The sequence below is a fragment of the Triplophysa rosa genome, linkage group LG16 (assembly GCF_024868665.1).
Source record: "Triplophysa rosa linkage group LG16, Trosa_1v2, whole genome shotgun sequence".
Lineage (NCBI taxonomy): Eukaryota > Metazoa > Chordata > Actinopteri > Cypriniformes > Nemacheilidae > Triplophysa > Triplophysa rosa.
Window position 1 is genome coordinate 2,499,510 of NC_079905.1, and position 23,298 is coordinate 2,522,807.

The following is a 23,298-nucleotide window of genomic DNA, read 5'->3' on the forward strand; positions in this document are numbered from 1 at the left end:
TAATATTCCATATATTACAGTAGGCACTATGCACTTTTTTGTGTTTTTCACAGTTTTGCAGTGATGCAAAACTCTTACATGCTTTTTGGCAATAGTTACAGTAGTCAATAAAATAGGATATAAATATGAAACATACGGACAGAATACGTGTTATTAATGCAATAAATTGCACTATGTACATTAATAAAACTTAAAATAAATACTATGTTGGATTGTTAACCAGAAGCTGTTACTATACTGTACTGTACTATACTATATACTGTATACATTTTCTGACACCATATGACGTCTTTGTGTGAGCCACAGACCCAAATCCATGTTTTCACAAAAAATGAGCTTGGACTCTAAAATCGTACTCAGTCTTCGTATTTTCAAACTTTCCACTAAGTAACTTTGTTATTAGGCTATGGGTTTCCAGCAGCATGATGGGAGTAAATAACAGAATTGTCATTTTTGGGTGATATAAAGTCATCAAAGAATACTATCAACATTTTTGTCATCGTTTCACTTTTCTCTCATGTTCTCATTTCTAGAGGACCTGCCCAATGAAGAAACATTAAACCAGCTCATCATTCAACTGCAGGTGTGAGAATATGATTAATAAGCTATTTTGAAACACCATAACATGGGTCAGTATGGTCTTATTGTTGTACTCTCTCTCTGTGTAGTTACAGGGTGGTCATGAGAAGGTCGCAGAACAGATCAGTAAAGATCTCAACCATCTCTGTGCTCGGCTGTCTGCTGTTTGGACTCAGTTTTTGGAAGCCACAGTTCCTAATCCACATATCCGCTCTTATCTGGCCCAGGAACACCACACGCTCAGGGTGAGAGAGACTTTGAACTGTTTGGATAAAAGTGTCTGCCAAATGAATAAGATGTACACGTACAGCTTAAAATTAAAAAGGCAGTTTTTGTTATTGTGGTACAGACAATATCACAATTGAAATGTTAATGGATGTTTGCTTGCTACAGATCCAAGCAAAACACTGGCAGCAGTCAAATCTGTCACTAGTGTGCAATTTATTTACATAATTCCAAGAATAAACAGCTGAATTTCCCAGCATCCCTCACTCCTCCCTTGGGCCAATTCAGCAGTCACAGAAAGCCCATCTTCTCTGATATATGCAGTAATTCTGCCCACAGGACAGCTCAGCTTTTAATTCTATAACACTGAGTTATTATAATGATGAAAGAAGATGAAAAGATGTTATTTTACCTGTGTTACTGGAGCCGTAATATTTCCTCATAACCCGCTTCTGTTATAAAGTCATTCTGCGCGGTGAGAAAGACGTATGTGTTTTGTCACTGGTTGATCTGGGAATAAGACTGTAATGCATTAAACATGTCTACTTGACAAATGCATCAAAAACAGCAAGGAGACATAATTTGACACAAAGCAAAATCTAGAGTGACTAATTGCAGGTTTTATATGTCATCTATTCAGAAATATGTCACGTGTTTAGCTAAACACTGAGGAATATTGAGATCTACAGTGTTGAGTAATGTGTGATTGTGCAGGTCCGGAGGTTTTCAGAAGCGTACTTTTTCACTGAACATCTGAAAGAATCTTCACTCACGTTTCAGGAGGAATTGTGAGTGTTTTAGTACACAAACTCCCACTCACATACTAATCATTGGACAACTGTGTTTAATTGCTGACCTGCATGTGTCTGCAGGATCAACAGACATGCGCAGGTGGCTGCAGACATGCGGAACTCAGATTACCTGCTCCGAATGCCTCCGCTGCCTGTGGAATGTCTGGACATTGACGGAGACTGGAGCAGCCTGCCAATCATCTTTGAGGACAGATACGTGGACACGCCCTGTTTAGGTGACAGCCAATTAAAACACACATGAATGAGAAAATGATTTAATTAGGAAACAAATGACTTAAAGGAGTGAGAGAGTGAAAGAGTGAGTGAATAAATGAGTGAGGGGGCGAGCGAGTGAGTGAATAGAGAAATGAGTGAGCAAGTGAGTGAGTGAGTAAATGAATAAATGAGTGGGGGGTTCTAGCGAGCAAATAAAGATATAAGTGGGTGAGTGAGTGAGCGAGCGTGCGAGCGAGTAAATAAATGAGTGAGCGAGTGAGTCAGAGAGTAAGTGAGCGAGTGAGTGAGTGAATGAGTGAGTGAGCGAGCGAGTGAACAGAATAATAGTGAATGAAGAAATGAATATAAAGCAGAATAAATAAACACATATTAATAGATAAAAACAACCACATAAAAACAATGAATGAATAAATAAGAAAAATATAATTTATAAAATTGACTACATTGCTACATAGTTTTAAGTATTGTAGTTTTCATAATTGAATAACAGTCTGCTCTCTCACTTTTCTAGACTATACTGCTCATAGACAAAATCAAACAGTCTTCAACTCTCAGGCATCACCAGAGACACGACACACCAGGGCAGAAGTCCAAACCATTTGTGTGGATGAGGGGACACAGGGTAGCTTTTCACCAGCATCACCCCCCGAGGAGCCCACCACTGAAGATTATATAGACCTCCCCGTGTGTATGAATCAAATCAGCCATCAGAGCGATTGCATCGAGGACTATAAAGAGACACGAGCTGAAACAGAGGCTGCGATCAGCTGTTTGGAAGATAATGACAGAAATGAACATATCTACAAGTCTGAGGTCAGGACTGGGTCTGGTTCAAGAATTGAGGCTATCGATGAAGCCACATGCCAATATGAAACCGAGAGCATTGATGCAATAGATGTAGTCCATTCTCTAGACGGTTATGAAGAGAAAACTTGTTGCCAAACAGAAGCAAACTTTGATGATCTGCATGAAAAGACTTTTGTTAAATCAGATCATGCAGATCGGGATGCTGCAAAACTTTCTGACCTCACCAGCCTTGACAGCTTCGAGTTCCCGCCCACCCGTAAACACCTAGAAACACCAAGCAATACTGGGAACCTTGACCAACAATTGGTATTAAATGACAGATACACAGAAGCACCCGCAAAGGATTATGGGAGTACAGATACAGCACCAGCGACCCTATTGAACACCCACTCTCCTTTAGCCACTCCCCCCTCTCATAACACCCTACAACAGCTCCGCCGCCTATCCGAGACCCCGCCCAGGGGTGTGTTCATGGGTGGGTCTAAGCTAATGAACCGCTCCTCCTCTGTGATCTCAGACTCGGGCATCGAAAGCGAGCCGAGCTCCGTGGCCTGGACACTGGAGGGACGAGGAGGGGTCACGGGGGGTCGTGATGTCCTGCACAACCTGGCACGGCGCCGGACGGCCCACCAGAGCTCTCTGGAGGGCCTACAGACAGAAAGTCACGGCAGTCTGCCGAGTGCCACGCAGGCGTCTCTGACTTCCATAAGCTCCCTGCCGTACGAAGAGGACGAGGAACGACAGCTCAGCACCTTGACCAAATCCGCTTCGGCACCGCAGATCAGCAGCCCGGACGACACGGAGGAGAGGGAAATGCCCAGTCAGGAGAAAAGAAACGTGACGGGCGAGGAGATGGAAAAAAGAAATGCAATATTAAATCAGGAACGTGACAGGGATATGCAACTTGGGACAGATGGTGTTGAAAAAACCACAGCGGCTGAAATATTTGCAAATTCGGATGATACCGTGTATTCTGAAAACCCAGAGCCTTGCACTTGTGAAAATGAACACAAGGTGGTGCTAGAGTTAAATAAAGATGTATATGAAGAAGACAATGATAACATCAGTGTTCATCAGATTCATTTGAGTGAGATTGAGAACGTAACTACAGAGAACCTCTCAGATTCAACAATCAATAGCGAGAACACTTGCATCCGTACAACCAATGAGAAAGAAAGGCCCAGTGACCTCATTAAACTTTCAGCCAATGAGAGAGAGCAGCTGACACCAGAGGGAGAAAGCAGAGCCGATAAGGCGGCAAGTTTGAGTCTGGCATTTGTGAATAAGAAAGTGGTGGAGGTCGTGAACCTGTCGGCTTCGTGCGCTCCCACGTGTCTGCCCTTCTCATCCGTGCTCCGCGATTCGCCGTCGGTCAGCGGACTGTCCACTCGGCAGGCCACCTCACCTATTACCCATCAACCCCTGGGCTCCTTCGTACTCGTCTCATCTTCCTCGTGCTTAGGGGCTGAACAAGAAATAAATGAGAGGATGGTCAAGTAAGGTTATCTGACTTTTTAGATTAGATGATGAATGTTTTCATATTTATACATTTTTCTTTTTTCTTTTTAGATTTACAATCTGTAACTTTTGTCTAAAATAAACAATAATTAGTTATTAAAGTCCCAGTGAAATTAAAAATAACAATTCTTATTTTTTCATGAAATATTGCAGCGTTTATAGTCAATATCTTATCAATATGTGTCACTTTCTTTTTAAAATCCATGTACCCTCATAATCTTCAGTTAAAATCTGAAAATGCACTTCCGCCCTGAAATGACTATCCATCTCAAATGATGTAAATTAGACGGCTTGGGCGGAGCATGCGTTAACTCCTCCCCTTCAAATGTCAGTGTGCTGTCAGTGTCGTTTCAAAATCAACGCAACAGCTGTTTTACACATCCAATCAATTCGCAGAGAAAAACGCAAACCACGCCCACTAATTTTCTCCTTTGAAATTCCTTTTCACTCGGAAATGTGTCAGAATACGGAAGTAAAATGATCGCAACTTCTGGTTCATGGGGACTTTAAGCAAATACACAAAAACAATGTTTCAAAAAACCAAAACATCTTTTTTTGCTTTATTTTGTAAATATTAAATATGTTTCTTATATTAAAGTTAAAATGATTCGTTATGTACAAGGAAAATAAATATATATAATATAATAATTATAATAATTGTTGTATATATACTGTATGTACAAAAATAAAGATATTTCAAGGTATCAAGGTTATTAAAAGCTCATTTAATTCTAAGGATTAAAGAAGTAATAATAATTTAAAACTAAATTACTCCCTGGCACAAAAGACTTGACAAACATTATGGACAACAATTTTAGTATATTAGTAAACAGACCACAAATACAAATAAATATATGTAGATATAAATCTAATAGATGAATATAAATATTTTATATTATAAAGATAATCGTGTAACTGTATCATTTGTTTTTGTGTGTATTGTTTTAAGTGTGAAATTGCTCTTTTGTAGCTTCTATAAAGCAAAAGAAGCTCTTCTGAGGGAGCTGATGTTTGGAGGCTGTCTCTATAGTGATCAACCTCTCCTCGCCTCCGAGCATCCATACTTCCCCCCGGAAGAAGACGACACGGAGTTTGAGGACGGGATACATCTTGTGGTGTGTGTCCATGGACTCGACGGTAAACATTCTCATTTTCACAAATATTTTATTTTTCTAATTTATTGTAAGGTTTTTTTTAAATCTACAGAGCATTTAAATTAAAAATATAGTATATGAAAGTAATATATAGAAATACATTTTTATCTATTTGGGTCTGGAATGTTATACGATTTTCTTTTATGTTGTTGCCAGGTAACAGCGCAGACCTGCGGCTGGTCAAGACGTTTGTAGAACTGGGTCTGCCGGGATCCAGACTGGACTTCCTCATGTCTGAACGAAACCAGGTATCAGTGATCTAGTTCAACTTCATTCAACCAATAAAAGCCGCCTGACGAAACTGATCTGCTTGTCCTCCGTGGGACACAAAAGCAGATGTTGTAATAACGTTGAAGATTTTGCACATCATATAATGCCTAATGCTCACTGCAGAACTAGTAAGATATAACATAATGTTCAGAATTAATAGTGAAGTTTGACCGATGAACATCACTCCAGCTGCACATCGACCAATCAGGGAGCTCAAATTTCCAACGTAATATTTCTTAAAGAATTTGCCTCCATGTTCTTTCTCCAGACGGACACGTTTGCAGATTTTGACACCATGACTGACCGACTGATGGATGAGATCATTCAACACATTCAGCTGTATAACCTCACGATCCACCGAATCAGGTTTATAATCTCATTACTTCATTTGCACAGTGAAAAACCATTTTATCTCACCTGTTCAACCAAACTTCGATCTATATCAGGACAGCGTTAGAGCTCCAGTGTGGAAGATTTAGTTCATCTGAATAGAAAAGTAAACCCTGTAATAATAAAATGCTGTGTTTGAGACTTATATGTTTGCAGTATATGTATAGCTCACACGCCCCCTTGTGGCTGTACATTAAGACACATTTAACTTTTATCCTGTTATATCTTATTTTTCCGTTTTTACATTTTTTACATTCAGTTTTTACATTTTCTACAATATTAGTATATTATATTAAAACCATGCAACATGTTTACCTTTATATATATGGCAATACTTTGATGTTATGTTGAATTAGAGAGAGTTTGAGACATTTTATAATCTTATTAGGGTTTATTTAAGTGAAATAACCCACTTTCACAAAGGGTTTTAATTTTTAAAGAGCAGCTTGTAGACACTTCAACAAAGGTACATTTCCACTGGCACATTTGAGCTAAGATGAACAAACATAATAGACATATTAATATATTACATAGACATAGTTTGTACAGTAGAGAGTGGACGTATTGTTTTGTTTCCCAGTTTGGGAACCACTGTCATACAATCTTCACATTTATGATATAATGACTTCTTGGGAAAACTGGGACTTTTTTCAAATAAACCTAGACATGAACAGAGAATTAAGACATAAAAACGAATCAAAGAAAAAATTACAGGCCATTACAGGAATAAAATATATTTTGGAATCATGATTATTTCTATTATTCAGTCAATGAGCAAATGTATTAAAAATGTTTACACCTATCACATGTACATAATTTTGCCTATAGGGTGCCACTTTCAGTAATTTCATTGTATTTTTCTACCACAAGATGGCAGTAGTGTAAAGTAAACCATTCAGTAAGACGGTTTAGAATTAATTTGATCATAAAAGACATTCACACAATACCCTGTGAAATGAAATAAACGTTTTCTTCGTTCAATTAAATCCTTTTAATATCAATTTTAAAGACGTATTTTATTCTCTTTCACATCATTTCTCAAATGTTGATACCAGCCGGTACACTTTGAAATATTTAATAAAAGTTATTCACTGGTATTCTTTTCAAGTCTCTTCCTGAAACCTCTTTAAAGTTCCACAGTCAGAATAAACACTCTCTGAATGAGAAGAGCCTTTAAAGCGGATAAAGAAACCCCAAAACTCATCAAAGCTCTGTGGAACTTCATTTTATATGTTCATAATGCCAGGTTTTTTTGTCTTTGAATGATGTTTTTTCTTTGCTGTAGTTTCATTGGACACTCTCTGGGGAACATCATCATACGCTCTGTGCTGACCAGACCCAGATTTCGCTGTTACCTGTGTAAACTCCACACCTTCCTCTCACTGTCTGGACCTCATCTGGGAACTCTGTACAACAACAGCACGCTGGTCAGCACAGGTACACGCATGCACACACATGCAGTCAGCTTCTAATAAAACGATTTTTCTTTGTAAAAGATATCACACCATTGATAGCCATTATTAAAAATGATTGTATTGAATAAATCATTCTTTCTCCAACTATTAAAGTTCAGTTTCCTAACTATAGGCTGTATGTGGTTGCCAAGCAACGTTGCAGTTTGGCACATTAATGTAACACCTGTGATCACAAGTGTGGATTACTATCAATTTACAACGGTGTTGAGCACCGTGTTGGTTAAAACCTGAGCCAGAAGAAGATATTTCGAGAAAAGTCTCGCCGGTTTTGTGTCAATACAATGGAAGTCAATGGTTTTTAATGTTGTTTGGTTGCCAACGTTCTTCAAAATATCTTCTTTCGTGTTCAGCAGAAGAAAGTCATACAGGTTTGGGATGACATGAGGATGAGTAAATGCTGAAAGAATTTTCATTTTAGGATGAACTATTCCTTTAAAAGTTGTTCAGAACAAAAAAGACGTCATATATATGGACTTTTATTTTAAACATTGTCTGACTTTCTATAACGCTGTGTAAATTTGTGCATGCGCTTTTGTTATTCTTAAGGTTTGTGGCTGATGCAGAAGTTGAAGAAGTCCGGCTCTCTCCTGCAGCTTACGTTCAGAGATCACGTCGACCCGCGGCAGACGTTCCTCTACACGCTCAGCAAGAAACCAGGTTTACACACGCTTCACACACGTGTACAGTACGCTGCAAAAAACAGCTAGTAAGATTTACTCATTTTTTTGTGTTATTTGTGCAAGTTTTTGCACACAGTTTTTTAAAAGTAAATTTGACTTTTTAAGTAAAACTTGCGCAAATAACACAAAACAATTAAGTAAATCCTATTAGTTGTTTTTTTACAGTATATGCACAAATACCCATGTTCTCTCTCTTTTTAAATCCTCAGGTCTCCAGTTCTTTAAGAACGTGGTGTTGGTGGCCTCCCCACAGGACCGATATGTGCCCTTCCATTCGGCCCGCATTGAAATGTGTCGGACCGCCCTTAAAGACAGAACCACAGGTCTGTCGGCTCAAAGTCCTCATATCTTCACATCTGTCTGTAACACTAGTAACCAGATAGCAATCCCTAGCAACCAACCAGAACACGACCGATCTCATAGCAAAAATGATAAAACACCGAGAACACCCTAGCAACCAGACGGCAACAGCCCTCACAAAACGTTCTCTATATGTTGGCTTCTAGAATCAATTGTAGAATTTTACATGAAAAACAATTTTTCTGAAAGCATATCCTATGATATTAACAGAAATGCTCCATGCTTCCGTTAATAAAAAGGACTAAAAAAAAGAAGAAAGAAAAAAATAGGAAGAACGAAAGACTTGAGAGTTCGTGCGCCTCTTTGACAGGTAGGTTTCTGTCTGTTTGAGAGACAGATGAGAGAATTCCGTCTCTGTGATGTTGTGAGTGTGACAGTCACAGCTGAAGCTGCTCACACTAAGCTGTCACATCTGCACACACACAGGAAATGATCACATGTAACAATGATGAGCGTCTAGAAATAGAGCCGCCGTTAGTATATGTTTCCAGATCTTAAGAGCCGACCACCTGCTGATGCCGCTTCGCAGAAAAACAGCAAGATTTCTAAAAACTGCAAGCTACAATCTGACTAGCTGTCTTTAAACAGTCTCCAGGAGTCAGATGCACAAGTTTATATCAGCACGCTGACGAAGAAAGTTGTGTTTATAAGTTATCAACACTTCGGAGATTGTTCGTGCATATCATTTCTGAAAGACTAGCAAACGTAAAATTACTGAAGAAAATCACAGATATTTGTCCCTCGGTTTGTGAAAACTGGAGATGCACTGATATTGCATATTATCTTTAGCATAAAAAGGATGATGTAATAAACAATAGCTTATTAATTCATTGCATAATTCAACACTTTTTTCTTGGTAAAATAAATAAATACCTAACAGTATGTATAAAATAAGTTTGTTATTAAATGTTTGCCTGTTGAATGTTAAATGGATCCAATCTATGTTCAATGAAAATGATTTGATGGTGCAGCAATCGTTAATATACCTTAATGCATGTGCGTTTAAACTTTGCTAATAAAAAACAAAGCTAATGAAAAACGATCAGTAATCTATTTTAATTTGAATTACAAAAGATCAAATACATGGGAAGCTGACAAATTGCAGTATTAAAATAGTCAGATAAAAATAGCAAAGACATTGCACCAGGTGAAGTCTTAAAAGAACATAAATGCAGATATTAGAAAAATGAAGAATGTGCATAACTTTGCAGAACAAATCAGGGACACCTGCACAAATATCACAAAACACACAAATGGTGATTATCGAGAAAGCTACACACCATAATAAGAAACTTTCGAACAATTGTATATTTATATTATCATCATGACACTACTTAATAAAAAAGTAAACTTTTTACTAATTGTAATATTCTTTAATATAAAAAAAGTTTGAAAACGTATGCACTCATCTGTAGACGTGTATGTTCATAGAGTTGTATGTAGCCATCCTCACATTTCTTTTTCTTACAGGTCCAGTATATAGAGAGATGATCGATAATTTACTCCAGCCCTTGCTGAACGCTCCAAACTGTCGTCTGATCAGACAGAACGTGTTCCACGCGTTACCCAACACGGCTAACACGCTCATCGGACGCGCGGCTCACATCGCAGTGCTTGATTCTGAACTTTTCCTCGAGAAGTTTCTTCTGGTTACAGGGCTGGACTACTTCAAATAGCCGATTCAGCCACACTTTGGAGGTAACGTCATGCCTTGAGATCCAGCCAATCAGAACACACTTCCCAGAAAGTATCGGCCAAAAAGGAGATGATTTCAGAGATATACTCACCTCTGGAATGTTTCAATACCTTCAGTCTGTGGACGCAAGAAAACAAAGATTCAGATCGTGAATCTGAACACAAATACGTCAAATATGTACAGAGAGAACATTGTATAGTAAGCAAATAGAGAAAATGAGCAACGGGAGGCCTACACACGCCTTAAAGATTTGTGAGGTAGTTGTATAATCATGTCTGGAGGGTTTATCGTCAGATGAATGTGAATATCATTTGAATGTCTTTCAAGAGCTTTGATTAGTCATTCACTTCAGTACTCCTACACAACATACAATACGCTATATTTGCTACGGCATTCATAACTTGAAGAGGTTGAAATCACTGGACTGTAATACTTGAAACGTAACCGCGACGAGAACTCAAACAAGGATTTCTTTTTATCAAATCGTTTTTTATACTTTCTGTGTGTTTCGACAGCGTTATGTTGCAAAGTGAGAATCTCACTGTGAAACGAGCCAAGTCCATCGTGTTTACTGTATTGTGATGTAAAATACATTATGTACGCTTCCCTCGTAACAGTGTTCGCAGTTGCACATTATGAACGTTACGAATGTTTACCATACGACAGCCTTAATGATCAAAGTATTTCAATTTTACACACGCTCAGATGGACCATTTCAACGATGTCATGTACATTTCCATTTGTTTTAAAGCTGATCTTAAAGCAGAATCCTCGTATTCTACAATACATTGTGTTTTCAAGTCGGGGGCCAAATGCCAGCCACCTTCACCAGAAACTGTAGGTGCGTCCTAAATCGGGCACTTATGCACTATTCTACGCCATTTCGTAACATAAATAGTGTAAGTAGTGCGTACACATGGAAAATTATGAAAAAAGAAGTGCACTTTAAGTAGTCGGATGATATAAATATGAAGTGTGGAACTCTGGACATTTCTGGACGCACTCAACGGTCGCAGTTTCGTTTACGTTGCGGAAGGGGGGCGGGGCTATCAGATGCTGCTCAAGCAAAGTTGATTACGGATGGTGACTAAAGTCATGCTGGGCAAAACATGTGAAAATTACATTAAATGCACAATGCACTGATTGATTTTTATTGACATGCATTACGTTGTGCGATTGACGTCATTTGCCCTCGGCACATATACTTCCGGTTAGTGCAAAACCATTTAGTATTCCATTTGGGGCGATCGTACCCTTCCTAAATTCACAGACTAGATGGCTGAGTGCATAGTGCATAGTATGTCATTTGGGACACAACTAGAAAGTGCTTTGAGCAATAACAGAAATCAGTGTTCTTTTAATTCGTAGTAAACGAACCTCAAACATTAAGTTTTGATGTTTACGGACATTGAAACAGGAAAATAAATCCCATACTGTATACTGTGTAGACTTGATGGTTGGCTTTTTAGACTCGGGCTAGTAAGAAGCAACATGGCAACCACCCAAAACACCATAGCAACCCCATAGCAACGCACTAAAACCACTTAAAACACCCACATGACAGCAAGGCAACACTGTAGCCTCAAACAGACATCCGGTCAGAATTTCCCTTTAAAATGTAAACATTTAGTACATTTATTTATTTTTGACATCAATTGACATTGCTTTGAAGAATCAGCCTTAAACATTCTGAATTTGGTGATTTTTGACTTTATTTATTTTATATAGAGTGAGAAGTTATTTGTGTGAATTGTATTTGTTTAATTTTCTCAGATCAGCAAAACTCTATGTTGTCGTGTTGGCATTGGTTTAGCATAATAACATTTTGGTTTCTTTGCAGTAGTTTTGTCATTGTACTCCATTGGTTTGTCTTACAGAGCAGTTAGATCCTCCAGCTTATCATATTAATGCGTATTACTATAATGATATTGATTTCTCTTTTGGATGTTGTTTAAGGGTCACTCCTTTTTACCCATGAATTTCACTTAACATTTCATTTTTTCTTCCGCAGAAAGGTCATAAATGAGTTTTACATGATCATTTTCCAGCTTCTCTTTGATTTTTACTACTAAATACTATAAAGCTGCTCTCGTACCTTCTATATGTCGATAACCTCCGTTACGATTGGTTGACAGAAGCAGGTGCAAGAAATATATTTCTCTTTCCATCATCACAGATGCTTTTGCTCTGAGGTTGTTTTTGGGCTGTCTGCATCTCAAGGGTAACACTTTCAAACTCTAACACCTCGGCTTTTCATCCCATTCAGCATCTTTAGCTCTTGAGTTTCCGTGAGTTCTGGGTCTTATTCAGTCACCGTCAGCATCGTGTGATTGTGTTTATGTCAGCAGTTAAAAGATGCCCCTTCCGTCCACGTTGAGCTTTATGTACACGCTGACTGACCCTTGCTTGGTCGGTAAACAACCTGTCATCATGACTGATGCAAATGTAACCCCACCTCTTTAATACACAGGTCACATGACCGTGTCACGTGATTCCACTGCTTCATTACCTCTGAGGGAGCTTTCAGCCATAACGCCCCATTACCCATCATGCTCTGCTGCACTCAGTGTGTGTGTGTGTGTGTGTGTGTGTGTGTGTGTGTTTGTTTGTTTAATAATGCGGGTTGATGGCTGTCGTTTACACGCACAAAGTAGGCATATTAATTACGGAAAAGAGCTGATGTATGTTGGGATTACTGACCAAGGGCAGAAGCAAGTGTGTGTGTAAACACGCACAGTACGTCAGGTCAGGTGTTAAAAATACACTCGAGAATACTATCAACTGGAAATGTATACCATTCAAAGATCCCTTGTTTTATAAAATATTAAATTAAGAAATTCTTGGTATGTTCAGGCCGTATGCAGTTACACCCTTTAATATTTCTTAAAATTTCAAAATGTTAATAATAATCTCAACCAACAACATCGACAAGATTGTTATATAGAGATCACTTTCAACATCTGATCAAACCCTAATGTATGAAAATAAAATTAAGCCCCGCCCCTTCATTTTATGATCACATACAGATCACCCCAATTAAAAATCAACAGCCACGTTTGATGTGTATGTGCGTATTTGTCTGTCTGTCTGTCTATAAAGTGGCAGCTCATCTTTGTAAATTAATGTTTAACTTCTTAATTTAAAACATTTTGTTTGTTTAAATCATACCTGTGTATTAAGCCACGAATGAATCTGAAATTGTGTTCACTGTGAGACTGTAACATGTTTATTTGCGTCTGTTTATTTTCTTCCGATATGTATCTTCACATCTGTGCCAATGCTGACGTTTTTCTATGTTTGCTTTAATTATGTGTTCCTAGTAGCCCAAATATATAAATAAGTATATTCAGTGTAAAATAAGAAATGATACATTATTATATTATGATTAAATGAAATATTACAATAAATAGTATTCTTCTTTTAAAAGTGGATCTGGCATGTTTGTTTATATTGAAACTGTGTCATATCATCTGGCAGATGTCAACAACATGGTCCAGACGCACTTCCTGTTTGAGCATTCTTTATATATATATATATATATATTCCACATTAATAAAGGCAAAAAGATTTTCATTTTTATTCTGTTCTAAATGTTCTGTTTGATGTATTTTGTTCTAACGTTTGTGTAGCGTTAAAAACCGAAACAGGAAGTATTCTGTATACAAGATTTAAGAAATTATAATAAAAAATGAAACCAGAAGTGCTTCTGTTTACATTTTGCGAAGTGATCAATAGAATTCCAGACGTGAAGTCTGACAGCTGCATAATAGAAAGCTAACAAAAACACTGAAGAGTCGTTGCTATGGAAACGATACAGCCAAGGATTTGAACTCATCAGCCAAAAGCCTCGGACCAGGACACGTGAGCCAGACATTTCCACCCTACATGCTGTTCTGGTGTAAACAAAACTCATTTTATTAGTAAGACCATATATACTGTATATATATATATAAGAAATTATATATAAACGAATAAATGCTAAATGAATAAATTAAAAAATTCATATCTATGTACTATCACTTAAATTATTTATTTATTGTTTAATTCTTAACGCCATCAATATCACTTAAATCACTTGTTGCTTGTACTGCCATGGCCAAGAGTCTTGTACCTAAGAATTTCACCATCAGTACACTTGTGTACATGATGTGTGACAATAAAGAGATTTGATTTGAAATAAAGATTAAAGTCTAATAACAAAAATTCTTGGTTCTAAATAACCTGACCTTGGATAAAAGAGGGATTACAATTCAAAGCACAACATTAACTTCCTCTTCCTCCCATAACAAATCCTAAGAAATCCTCTTAAAGGTCTCGAGAAACAACTCTCGTATTGCTGTAGGATGTTCGAGCCATCAAACCACTCCAACTCCCTGCAGATCATCCTAAAAAACACATTCACGTCCTGGCAAACATTCAAGTCATTTTTAGTCCCTCTGTGATGTTTTTCGAGGAAGCTTTTGCCAATAGACAAGAAGTCCGGCAGGAGTAATTAGCAGCCGATAAATCGGACTGTGGACAGTACAGCTCACAGAAGGCCTCATTAGAACACATGACACCAAAGGGAGAGAAACGAAGATCTTGTGCTGTGAATATTATTCTTACCGTGTTAGTGCAAAAGTCGTGGTCTGTTAGCACAGCAGTTGTGTGTGGCCGCTAGTCACTCCTAGAAATACACAAACATTTTTCAAACACTAAAAGGTTTACCCAAAAATGTACATTCATTCCTCATTTACTCACCCTTATGCAGTGTTGGGTAATTAAGTGATTAGATACTGTAATTTAATTACTTTTCCTTTAAAGTAAGGGATTACTCAGATTTTTCATTACAGTTACTTCTGATGTAATAGGCCCTTTTCACATGACGTCACGCATCTTCCGTTCTACCGGGAAGCAGTGTATCGTTACTTCCGCTAGCGCCTCAGAATGGAGTTCACGGAGTCACGGCTGCCACAAATACGTCTAGATGATGTACAACATCTTGCAGACAAATTTTCGCTAATGACAAGATGAAAGCTAGATAAAGGATACAAATACTTTGTTGAACAGTACCTGTTTGATTATGAAGGTAAGTGTTTTTTTATTATTATTATTTGTGTTAGCGAAGGTGCTAGGATAAGTACTTGAATACGTGTTCTGTCAGTTTTTCTGTCACTGTTGTTAAATTCCAGCGCGACGGCAAAACGGAAGTTCTTCTTCTTGTTTGTTGCAAGACGGATGTCATGATACACTGCTTTGAGAGAAGGCAGAAGTTAAGTGACGTCATTGTGAAAAGGGCCTATTAAACTAAATACTTTGTGTAATATGTGTGTGTGCAATAGTGGAATTGACATCAAAATCTAAAGTCTAACTTTAAAATCCACGCTTTAATGTAGCCTATAATTCTCACATTTGTAATACTTTGGTCACTACTTTATGTAGTTATATATTTGAATGAATTAATAGAGTCGTTTCATGTCTATCCTTGAATCACTTAACTAATCAAGGTTGAAATAGGATGTAGAAAGTAATTAGTTATAAGTACTTAAATACTTTTGGAGAGAGTCATTTGTACAGTAATCTAATTACACTATTGAATATGCAATTAGTAACTAGTAATTAATTACTTTTTCAGAGTAACTTACCCAACACTGGCCTTATGTCATTCCAAACCTGCGTGTCTTCTGGGAGACACACAAGATATTTTAAAGAATGTTGGAAACCAAGCAACACTGAACCCCGTCGACTTTCATTGTATGAAGACAAAACCACTGAAACATATCTGAAAATGTCTTTACACGTGTTAAGGTTGATTCCTTAAATATTTCATTGTATTACGTTATACAACGAAATCAGTTAAAGGGATAGTTCACCCTAAAATAATTGTTTTACACTTTTATGTCATGTACTGTATGACTTTCTTTATTCTTTCTCGACTGTGCAGAACAACAAAGAAGATAATTTGAAGAAAGTTGGTAACCAAATAACATTGACCCCCAATTACTTCCATTGACTGGACACAGAACCAATCTACAGTTGTCTTGCTGACAGCAAACTAAAGCCGGTAGATAAATCAAGGGTCTTATAAAAGTTGCATTTGCTTTGTGCCATCTTTCTTAAACAGGCAACCGAAGATGCACACTTTTCAATCATAAATGTGGCCAACTGTGCTTTCCGGATGCGTCTTATGGGCACTGCTAAAATGTTAAACTATATGAATATTAAAATACAAAGCATTACACAAGCTCTTTTCTAAAACCTGCCTGTTTACACCCTGTTGGCACTTGACCTCCAAGACAGCAGCATCCTAAACATGTCTTTATTGCTTTTTCTCCCCCTTCCTCTCTCTATGTGCTTGTCTTTGTCTCAGACAGATAATTATTCTTTGTGTTAACAGGATGTTGAGTCATCTGCCTCATTACCTGGAGAAAGGCGTTAAACGCTCCGTAATAAAGCGTGAGAGTCGCTCTCCTGCAGGAAGTGAGACGTGGGCAGACGTTACTGGAGATGTGCGGTCTGCCTTCCACTGAAATCACATCACAAATTACACCTCACATTGTTTATACACAAAAGATTATCTGGGTTCGATACGAGTTAAGCTGTGTTATCATCATGTTATCATATTTGTCAGTCTGAAAAACAAAACCATTTACAGACATGCACAATAAAGCCTGAATATAGACATGAAAGTTTTCCAGTTTCCATTTCAAAAGAGATTGCGACCGTTTGAGATCATTATTTAGTGTGTCACATTAGCTTACATACGTACGTAGTTAGTTCTCCGACTACTTGAACGTGTATGCACTTCATCATGTATGAGGGATGCAGAAGTGTATCCCAGACTGAAAGGCAGATCCCTCGGGAGGACGGAGACGTGACGGGCCGCGTTTCAGGGATCCTAAAACAAACCACGGGTCGGCCTTTTACATGGTCAGTTTGGCTGTTATTAATCCCTGTGTGCCAGATTCATATCTCAGAGAATACTAAAACAATATTGAACTAATTATGCGACAACAATATTTACAGTACATATTTAAATACTTTGGCCCGGTTTCACAGAAAAGGCTTAGCTTAAACCAGGACTATGCCTTAGTTAAGTTAGGATATTTAAAGGGGTCATGACACGGCTAAAACAAATATTATGGTTTGTTTTAGATGTAATGCAATGTGTACACGATTTAAGGTTCAAAAACGCTGTATTTTCCACATACCGTGCATGTTTGTATCTCCTCTTTGCCCCACCTCTCTGAAACACATGGATGTTTTACAAAACTCGTCGCTCTGAAAAGCGAGGTGTGCTATGACTGGCCAGTTAATACTGCAAGCGTGTGACGGAAATGTAACGCCTCTTACCATATTTGGAACATCGGGTTCCAAAGCAATTGTAATTACAGGTACGCCCATCTTACTTGCGTATACATTTGGGCGGTCTTAGTCAACTCATACCACGAAGATTTGTGGGGGTGTGGTTACACGAGGCGTTTCAGGCAGGTCTGGGTGAGCATTCGCTTTTAGATAGAATGCATCTTTTGTTCCCACACTTTCATTTTTGCAATTCTAATACATGCATGGGCAACACACCAAAGACACGTAAAAACACGTATTCACGCCATATGACCCCTTTAAGTCGCTTTTATTAAAATGCCTTAGATAAAAACATTACTGGTGTGCATCTTGAGACAAAACAATGGCACAGACATATTTTAAGAAATGTGAGGGCAACTTATTTTCAGTAAGGACAGCTCAAACTTTCATTTTAGTCTGGGACTAGTCTTAAGCCTTGTCTGTGAAACCGGCCATTTATGTATTTACTATGAAAATTAAAACCTGCGACTGTTAGATAGGAACTGGACCAATGAGGCTGGTGTCTTGGGGTCTTTCATACCTCAACCCTTCTTAGCTTTTGGATGCGTTCCATAGAACTAAAATCCATAAGCTCTGCTCAAATTTTTAAAGATGCTACAAGTCGCCATAGGATGGCGCTCAATCTCTGTATGTACACACACACTGTCGTGCAAACACACACACACACGCACACACAATTGATTATACATTTTAAAAAGTTGACAATATTTTTAGGCTATAAAAAGCCAACCAGACTAACACAATCATACACATATAAATAGTCTGAAAGTTGATATTAAGTCACTGTCATAACTCAAAAAGATCAGCTGTGTGTACAAACATCAAAATATTTTGTTGTTGTAATTGTAATTTATCTCGTACCTCATAGTCTTCATTGTGCAGTAGCTACGAGTGGGCGCCAGTTTGACCTCTGGCGGCTGTATAGGTCAGAGCTGTGATTCGCTGACATTCCTAATGAAAGCTGAGAGCATTTCTACCCATCAGCGAGAAGGCGAGCGGACAAGAATATCGATCTTCAGACATTTAACAATTTACCGTAGCTGACTCTCCTGTAGAGGCGAAGGATGTTCCTCTGGCCGTTCTTTCCTTCAGAATATACAGCAGAAATATTCAAGCAGGGGTAACTTTAGTAACCATGGCAATGTCTTTCACAGACATGATAATCGCCTCACAGAACACAACATACCATTTCTTTTCTATATATAAATGGCTGTATAAATGATTTAGAAAATAAATGGCATGTTTTGTGTGGCATTTACGCAGGAAACCTGTATGCTCACTGTGTGATTTCTTTGAGGCCTTTAGAATTCTTGCATGGCAGATAGTAGGCTATCATTTAATCCTGAAAGTTTTGGTAAATGCAACATCTTAAAGAGGCAGTAGTCATTTACTCACCCTCATGTCGTTCCAGTATAATTTAGTTTTTTCTTCAGGGAAGCACAAAAAACCTGTGAAGAAAATATTGATGCTGCCGTTTATATAGGCTAGGTGAAAATGAAAGACAATGAAAGTGAATGGGGACTGGGGTTGTCAGCATTTACCATTCTGTCTAAACATGTCCGCATGTGTTCAAAGCAAGGTTATTTAAGGCTGAACAGATTATTAAAAAAAACTAGGCATCACACGTTTGCAGATTTTTTGAAAGTTTCTTTCTGCAACAAGTCCAGACTGAAAATCTGAGCAAAAGTCTTGTAGTGTATTCCAGCCTTTCGTTTACTAAAATGAAAACATTGAAAACATTGAAAACATTTCTGTTTATTGAAATCAAAATACTGAACTAAGAATTACTGGAAAAACTTCAACTAAACATTATTTTTAACTTTGCCCAGAAATAAACTGAAATAAATGTAAGGCACTAAAAGTATAATGATAAACAAAAAATCAAATAATTAGCAGCAATAAACAAACTAAAATTAATTAAAAAACAAAAACTCTAAAACTAAAAGCTAATTTAAAATATTAGTCAAACTACAATAAGCTATAAAACTACAATTACTGATCAATGGGACATGCTTATTGACAAATAAATTGAAATGGAAATGAAAATTAAATCAGCTTGCCCTATCATGAACCAAAATTTTCTTGGATGGCAAAATCCCACAGGGTACTTCGTGTCAGACATCAAACTAGTTTTTAAGTATTGTATCGCGTCAATGTATATGTCCATGATAATCGCCTCCTCCAAAGGTACAATCTTCAGGGCTGCAGGTGCTGATTATGAAAATCTTCTTCCACGGACAGGTCTGCTCACCTTAGTCATTTTATCAAGGTGAATCGGTCAGCCAGCGGGCAGCTTGCAGAAGTAACCAGCTCCCTGCTACTGTTGCATCAACACCTACCAATCACCCATAATGTTCCTCTCTTTTGGACTGAGGGTGGCAATACTGTAGAGGTTAACACGTCCTCATGCCTTCTGCAATGAGAGGAGGATGGAGATGGAGGAAGACGCAGGAGAGAGTACAGATGACAAGATGAAATGGAGTGTGAAAGGCAGTCGCTCTACATCTTGAAGATTTTAGAACATAGCTGTGAATTTAGTAGCGTCTTCTTTTATTGACATGAACTTTTAAAGAAGCCAGAAAACGAAAACTGGAGAAACGGGTAAAAATTAGAGAAAAGATGCTCTGCAGTATTTGTGGTCTGAAAAAGACACAAAGAAAACAAGTTCATATTCACTTTTAAGCAACATAACAGTCATATTTCTACACGTATTTAGGAAAAGTTCAAAATAATATTTTTATGTAAATAACCTGAATTTATATCACAGTTTTATTGTGTCTTGTCATGCTGCCAGTCTTTCACATTGCTGTTGGATGACTTTGTCACTCCTGAGGTTTGATTTTGTTGAAATTCAACAGACACTGAACTGGAATGACCGCAATACATCTAGAAATGCTGATTAAATGAAAAGTTGAAACTTCACATCAGTCGTATCATGCAAGCACGAATGTCTCTAATATACAACCATACGCACATATACACTTAGATCGTTTAATTGTGAAGCTCAATATTCCACAATGTATAAAATTCAAATGTCTTATTAAGTTGTGAATGTCTCTTGGTATCTTTTGTTCTTGGGAATCTCTAAATTCAGCAGTGAATTTAAATATAAAATCCCATCATCTCAGATAATCCAGAGAGATCAGAGCAAAGGAAAATAATGTAATCCAGTGTAATGATGGCTGATCCTTGTTATGTACACCATCACATAACGTATAAACTAAACGTTACACTAAACACACTTTCTTTACCTTTAGCATTAACAACTGAATAGAAAAACATTTATTCTCTTTAAAGACCAAAATATGCATCTTGGCCACAAAGCATTTGGAAAGAAGAATATTTTTCTTCGTAAAATTGTGTTTTATGACAGATTAACCTTGATCCTTGATATTTTGAGATTATCTGCCGTGTGGCCGATGCATATGGTGGATCTGTGTCTCTCATCTGTCAGTTTTTCAGTTCTTTAGTAACTCTGACCAGCGGCAAAGCTGGCAGACGTCTGTCACAAATTGTGGTATCCCGAGTTAAACTTGGGATTGTCAAATGGGACAATGTTTTGTAAACTCGTCTGTTTGATTTACCCCGAACGCATTTACAATTCTCCGTGATCCACTTTCACACTCTTCTACACTCACCAGCAGTGACATGTCGCCCAGCATGCTCGTCCCTCAGCGTTGTCCTTCACCGGTGTCTCCATGTCTGTTCTGAAGTCATATGCACTTCCAGCTGCTGACGGAGGTAGAAACAGTCTGAAGCATGTCTTTCTGGAACATCTCTCCATGAATTTGAGCCCACTACTGCCCCCGGGCCCCTGAGGCGGGCTCCGGGCCTCTGACAGAGTCCTGACAAGGATGCTCACAAAGATGTGGACACATCTGAAATGTATGAAGTGTCTTATTATTTTATTACTAATGTTTGCTAGAAAACGGTGTCAACATTTTCTGTTGATTAATACATAAAAATGATGAATGTACACACCTCAAGTTAATTAACATGTTTAAATAAAAAAACATTTTCCATACTGTACTGTTCCCGTTCAATTTGCTTGTTAATGAACAACAAAGAGAGCGCCATTAATTCTGCATACGTGGACCTCCCCGACCGACCGACGCTGTTAATTAAACAAAACTTCAGTGAACTCACAAACTGATTGATTAAAAATGGGTTATTCGTTTTGCGGCGGGACAGATTTAACTTTCAATTGACTGTGAGAAAATCCATGAAATAAGTGATTTGCATGTGTCACTAACTTTTGAGTTAAGAGTTGAATTAGATAATCATCCGTTCATGACCTCTTTTTGGCATTCTTAAATTGATCGAGTCGTATAATTTAACCGTTTTATGCAGTAATATTACATGGAAGATTTATGCCTCATCTCGACTTGATGCAGTCGAACGCGGCTCTCGGGTTATATGGCTTTTCTTGGGCCCGTGGAAACGGATGGGAGGCTTCCGGTAATAAAAGGCAAGTTTTACTGTCACTGTTGCTCATACTATCAAAGCTGTAATACTGAACTTTTAGGTCAAAACTAAACAAAAATCTGTTATTGAGGAACTACATTAAAAACCATAGGAAGAATGTAGAAAGAATGACAATGGAAGTCAAAAGTGCCCCAGAACTTGTGTTTTACATAACACATAATCTTTTCCTACTATGGAAGTCAATGGTAGACAAAAACTGTTTGGTAACAAGCATTTTTCCAAATATCTTTCTCTGTGTTCATCAGAACAAAGACATTCATACAGATTTAGAAAAATTAAGACAGAATTTTCATTTTTGAGTGAACTGTCCCTTTAAAGGCGCAGTTCTTCATTAACAGCGGCCACTAGCGTTGTATTATAGATTTGCCACGAATCGCTCAGTCCAAACATGACGGTGGCCACCACAGTACAAAAAGATGTCGTTCTCATGTTGACGCAGGGAAGAGATTTTGCTTGCATTAGAAGGACTGTAGAAAGAGCGATGTCTTATGTATTGCATAAAATAAAAGGTTTGTGGATTATAAATTTAAAAAGAAGGATAAAGTCAGGCAGGAGCAAGGACCTGTGTTAATATTATAAAGACTTTCCAGCAGAGACACGTTAAGACCTGCGGTACTGAGGCTTTTAGCAGATATACTCACAGATATCTATGGAGATACTTTCCAGCAGAGAGACGTTGGAGAGAAAGATCGTCTAAAAATCACCCCCGATGAGGATGCTTTGATTCAGATCAGTATGCGAGTAACACACTAACATATCAAGATATGTTGTTGTTGTAATATTAGTTGTGTGACGGAGCAGTTTTGAGCGTCATTGTGTATCTGGAACTGCTTTAATATTGTACTCGTCCAGATACTGGAGAGAGAGAGCGAGAGTGCGTTGGAGCTGAAACTGGAGAGAGAGCGAGAGCACGTTTTATTCTTTTACTCAATGATGAATAAACTTTCAGTTAATCCGGGTCACATGCGTTCCGCACCGGAGAGCACGATCCGTACAGATCACGGATCTTCCCGCGATCCATTTCACCATGATGCCGCAGCGGAGAGGAAGAGGAAACAGGCGTTGTAGAGTTGTTTGTCCGTTTAGGGCTGCTGTACAAAACATGGCGGCGAATTCAATGTATGTAGGGCCGCTCTGTATGTAGATATAAACATCTTATTCTAAGGTATTACAAACATAACGCTTCATTACGTAAGGTCTTTATACACCTCTGAAGAAATAGTTTTGTATATTATATTGCATTTCTGTCAATAGATCCTCCTAAAAATGTCGTATTGTTCCTTTAAG

The 23,298-nt window shown here is 38.0% G+C and overlaps 1 protein-coding gene and 2 long non-coding RNA genes across 8 annotated transcripts in view; 1 reads left to right on the plus strand and 2 right to left on the minus strand.

Annotated features, from left to right (window-relative positions):
- Positions 1–13,611, plus strand: part of fam135b (family with sequence similarity 135 member B) — a 37,875-nt gene extending 24,264 nt beyond the window's left edge. The window contains exons 9-20 of the mRNA XM_057354542.1: positions 534–583; positions 669–824; positions 1,519–1,592; positions 1,677–1,831; positions 2,344–4,135; positions 5,128–5,294; positions 5,468–5,559; positions 5,850–5,947; positions 7,257–7,408; positions 7,993–8,103; positions 8,336–8,449; positions 9,957–13,611. Of these exons, the coding sequence (XP_057210525.1) occupies positions 534–583; positions 669–824; positions 1,519–1,592; positions 1,677–1,831; positions 2,344–4,135; positions 5,128–5,294; positions 5,468–5,559; positions 5,850–5,947; positions 7,257–7,408; positions 7,993–8,103; positions 8,336–8,449; positions 9,957–10,162 (3,167 nt within the window). The 3' untranslated portion in view covers positions 10,163–13,611. The remainder of the gene's footprint in view (positions 1–533; positions 584–668; positions 825–1,518; positions 1,593–1,676; positions 1,832–2,343; positions 4,136–5,127; positions 5,295–5,467; positions 5,560–5,849; positions 5,948–7,256; positions 7,409–7,992; positions 8,104–8,335; positions 8,450–9,956) is intronic.
- On the minus strand, positions 10,190–19,004 carry LOC130566810 (uncharacterized). Of its 6 annotated transcripts, XR_008964530.1 has the most exons (5): positions 18,922–19,004; positions 18,562–18,612; positions 16,931–18,487; positions 14,788–16,687; positions 10,190–10,299 (listed from the first exon to the last, which is right to left on the minus strand). It is a non-coding gene; the product is annotated as an uncharacterized LOC130566810 (long non-coding RNA). The 6 variants fall into 6 exon arrangements; XR_008964528.1 differs by having other exon boundaries at positions 16,931–18,612; XR_008964531.1 differs by having other exon boundaries at positions 16,931–17,059; positions 18,388–18,996.
- Positions 19,005–19,999: 995 nt separating this feature from the next.
- On the minus strand, positions 20,000–21,263 carry LOC130566811 (uncharacterized). The gene is made up of 3 exons (XR_008964533.1): positions 21,165–21,263; positions 20,277–20,421; positions 20,000–20,166 (listed from the first exon to the last, which is right to left on the minus strand). It is a non-coding gene; the product is annotated as an uncharacterized LOC130566811 (long non-coding RNA).
- Between the last annotated feature and the right edge of the window lie 2,035 nt (positions 21,264–23,298).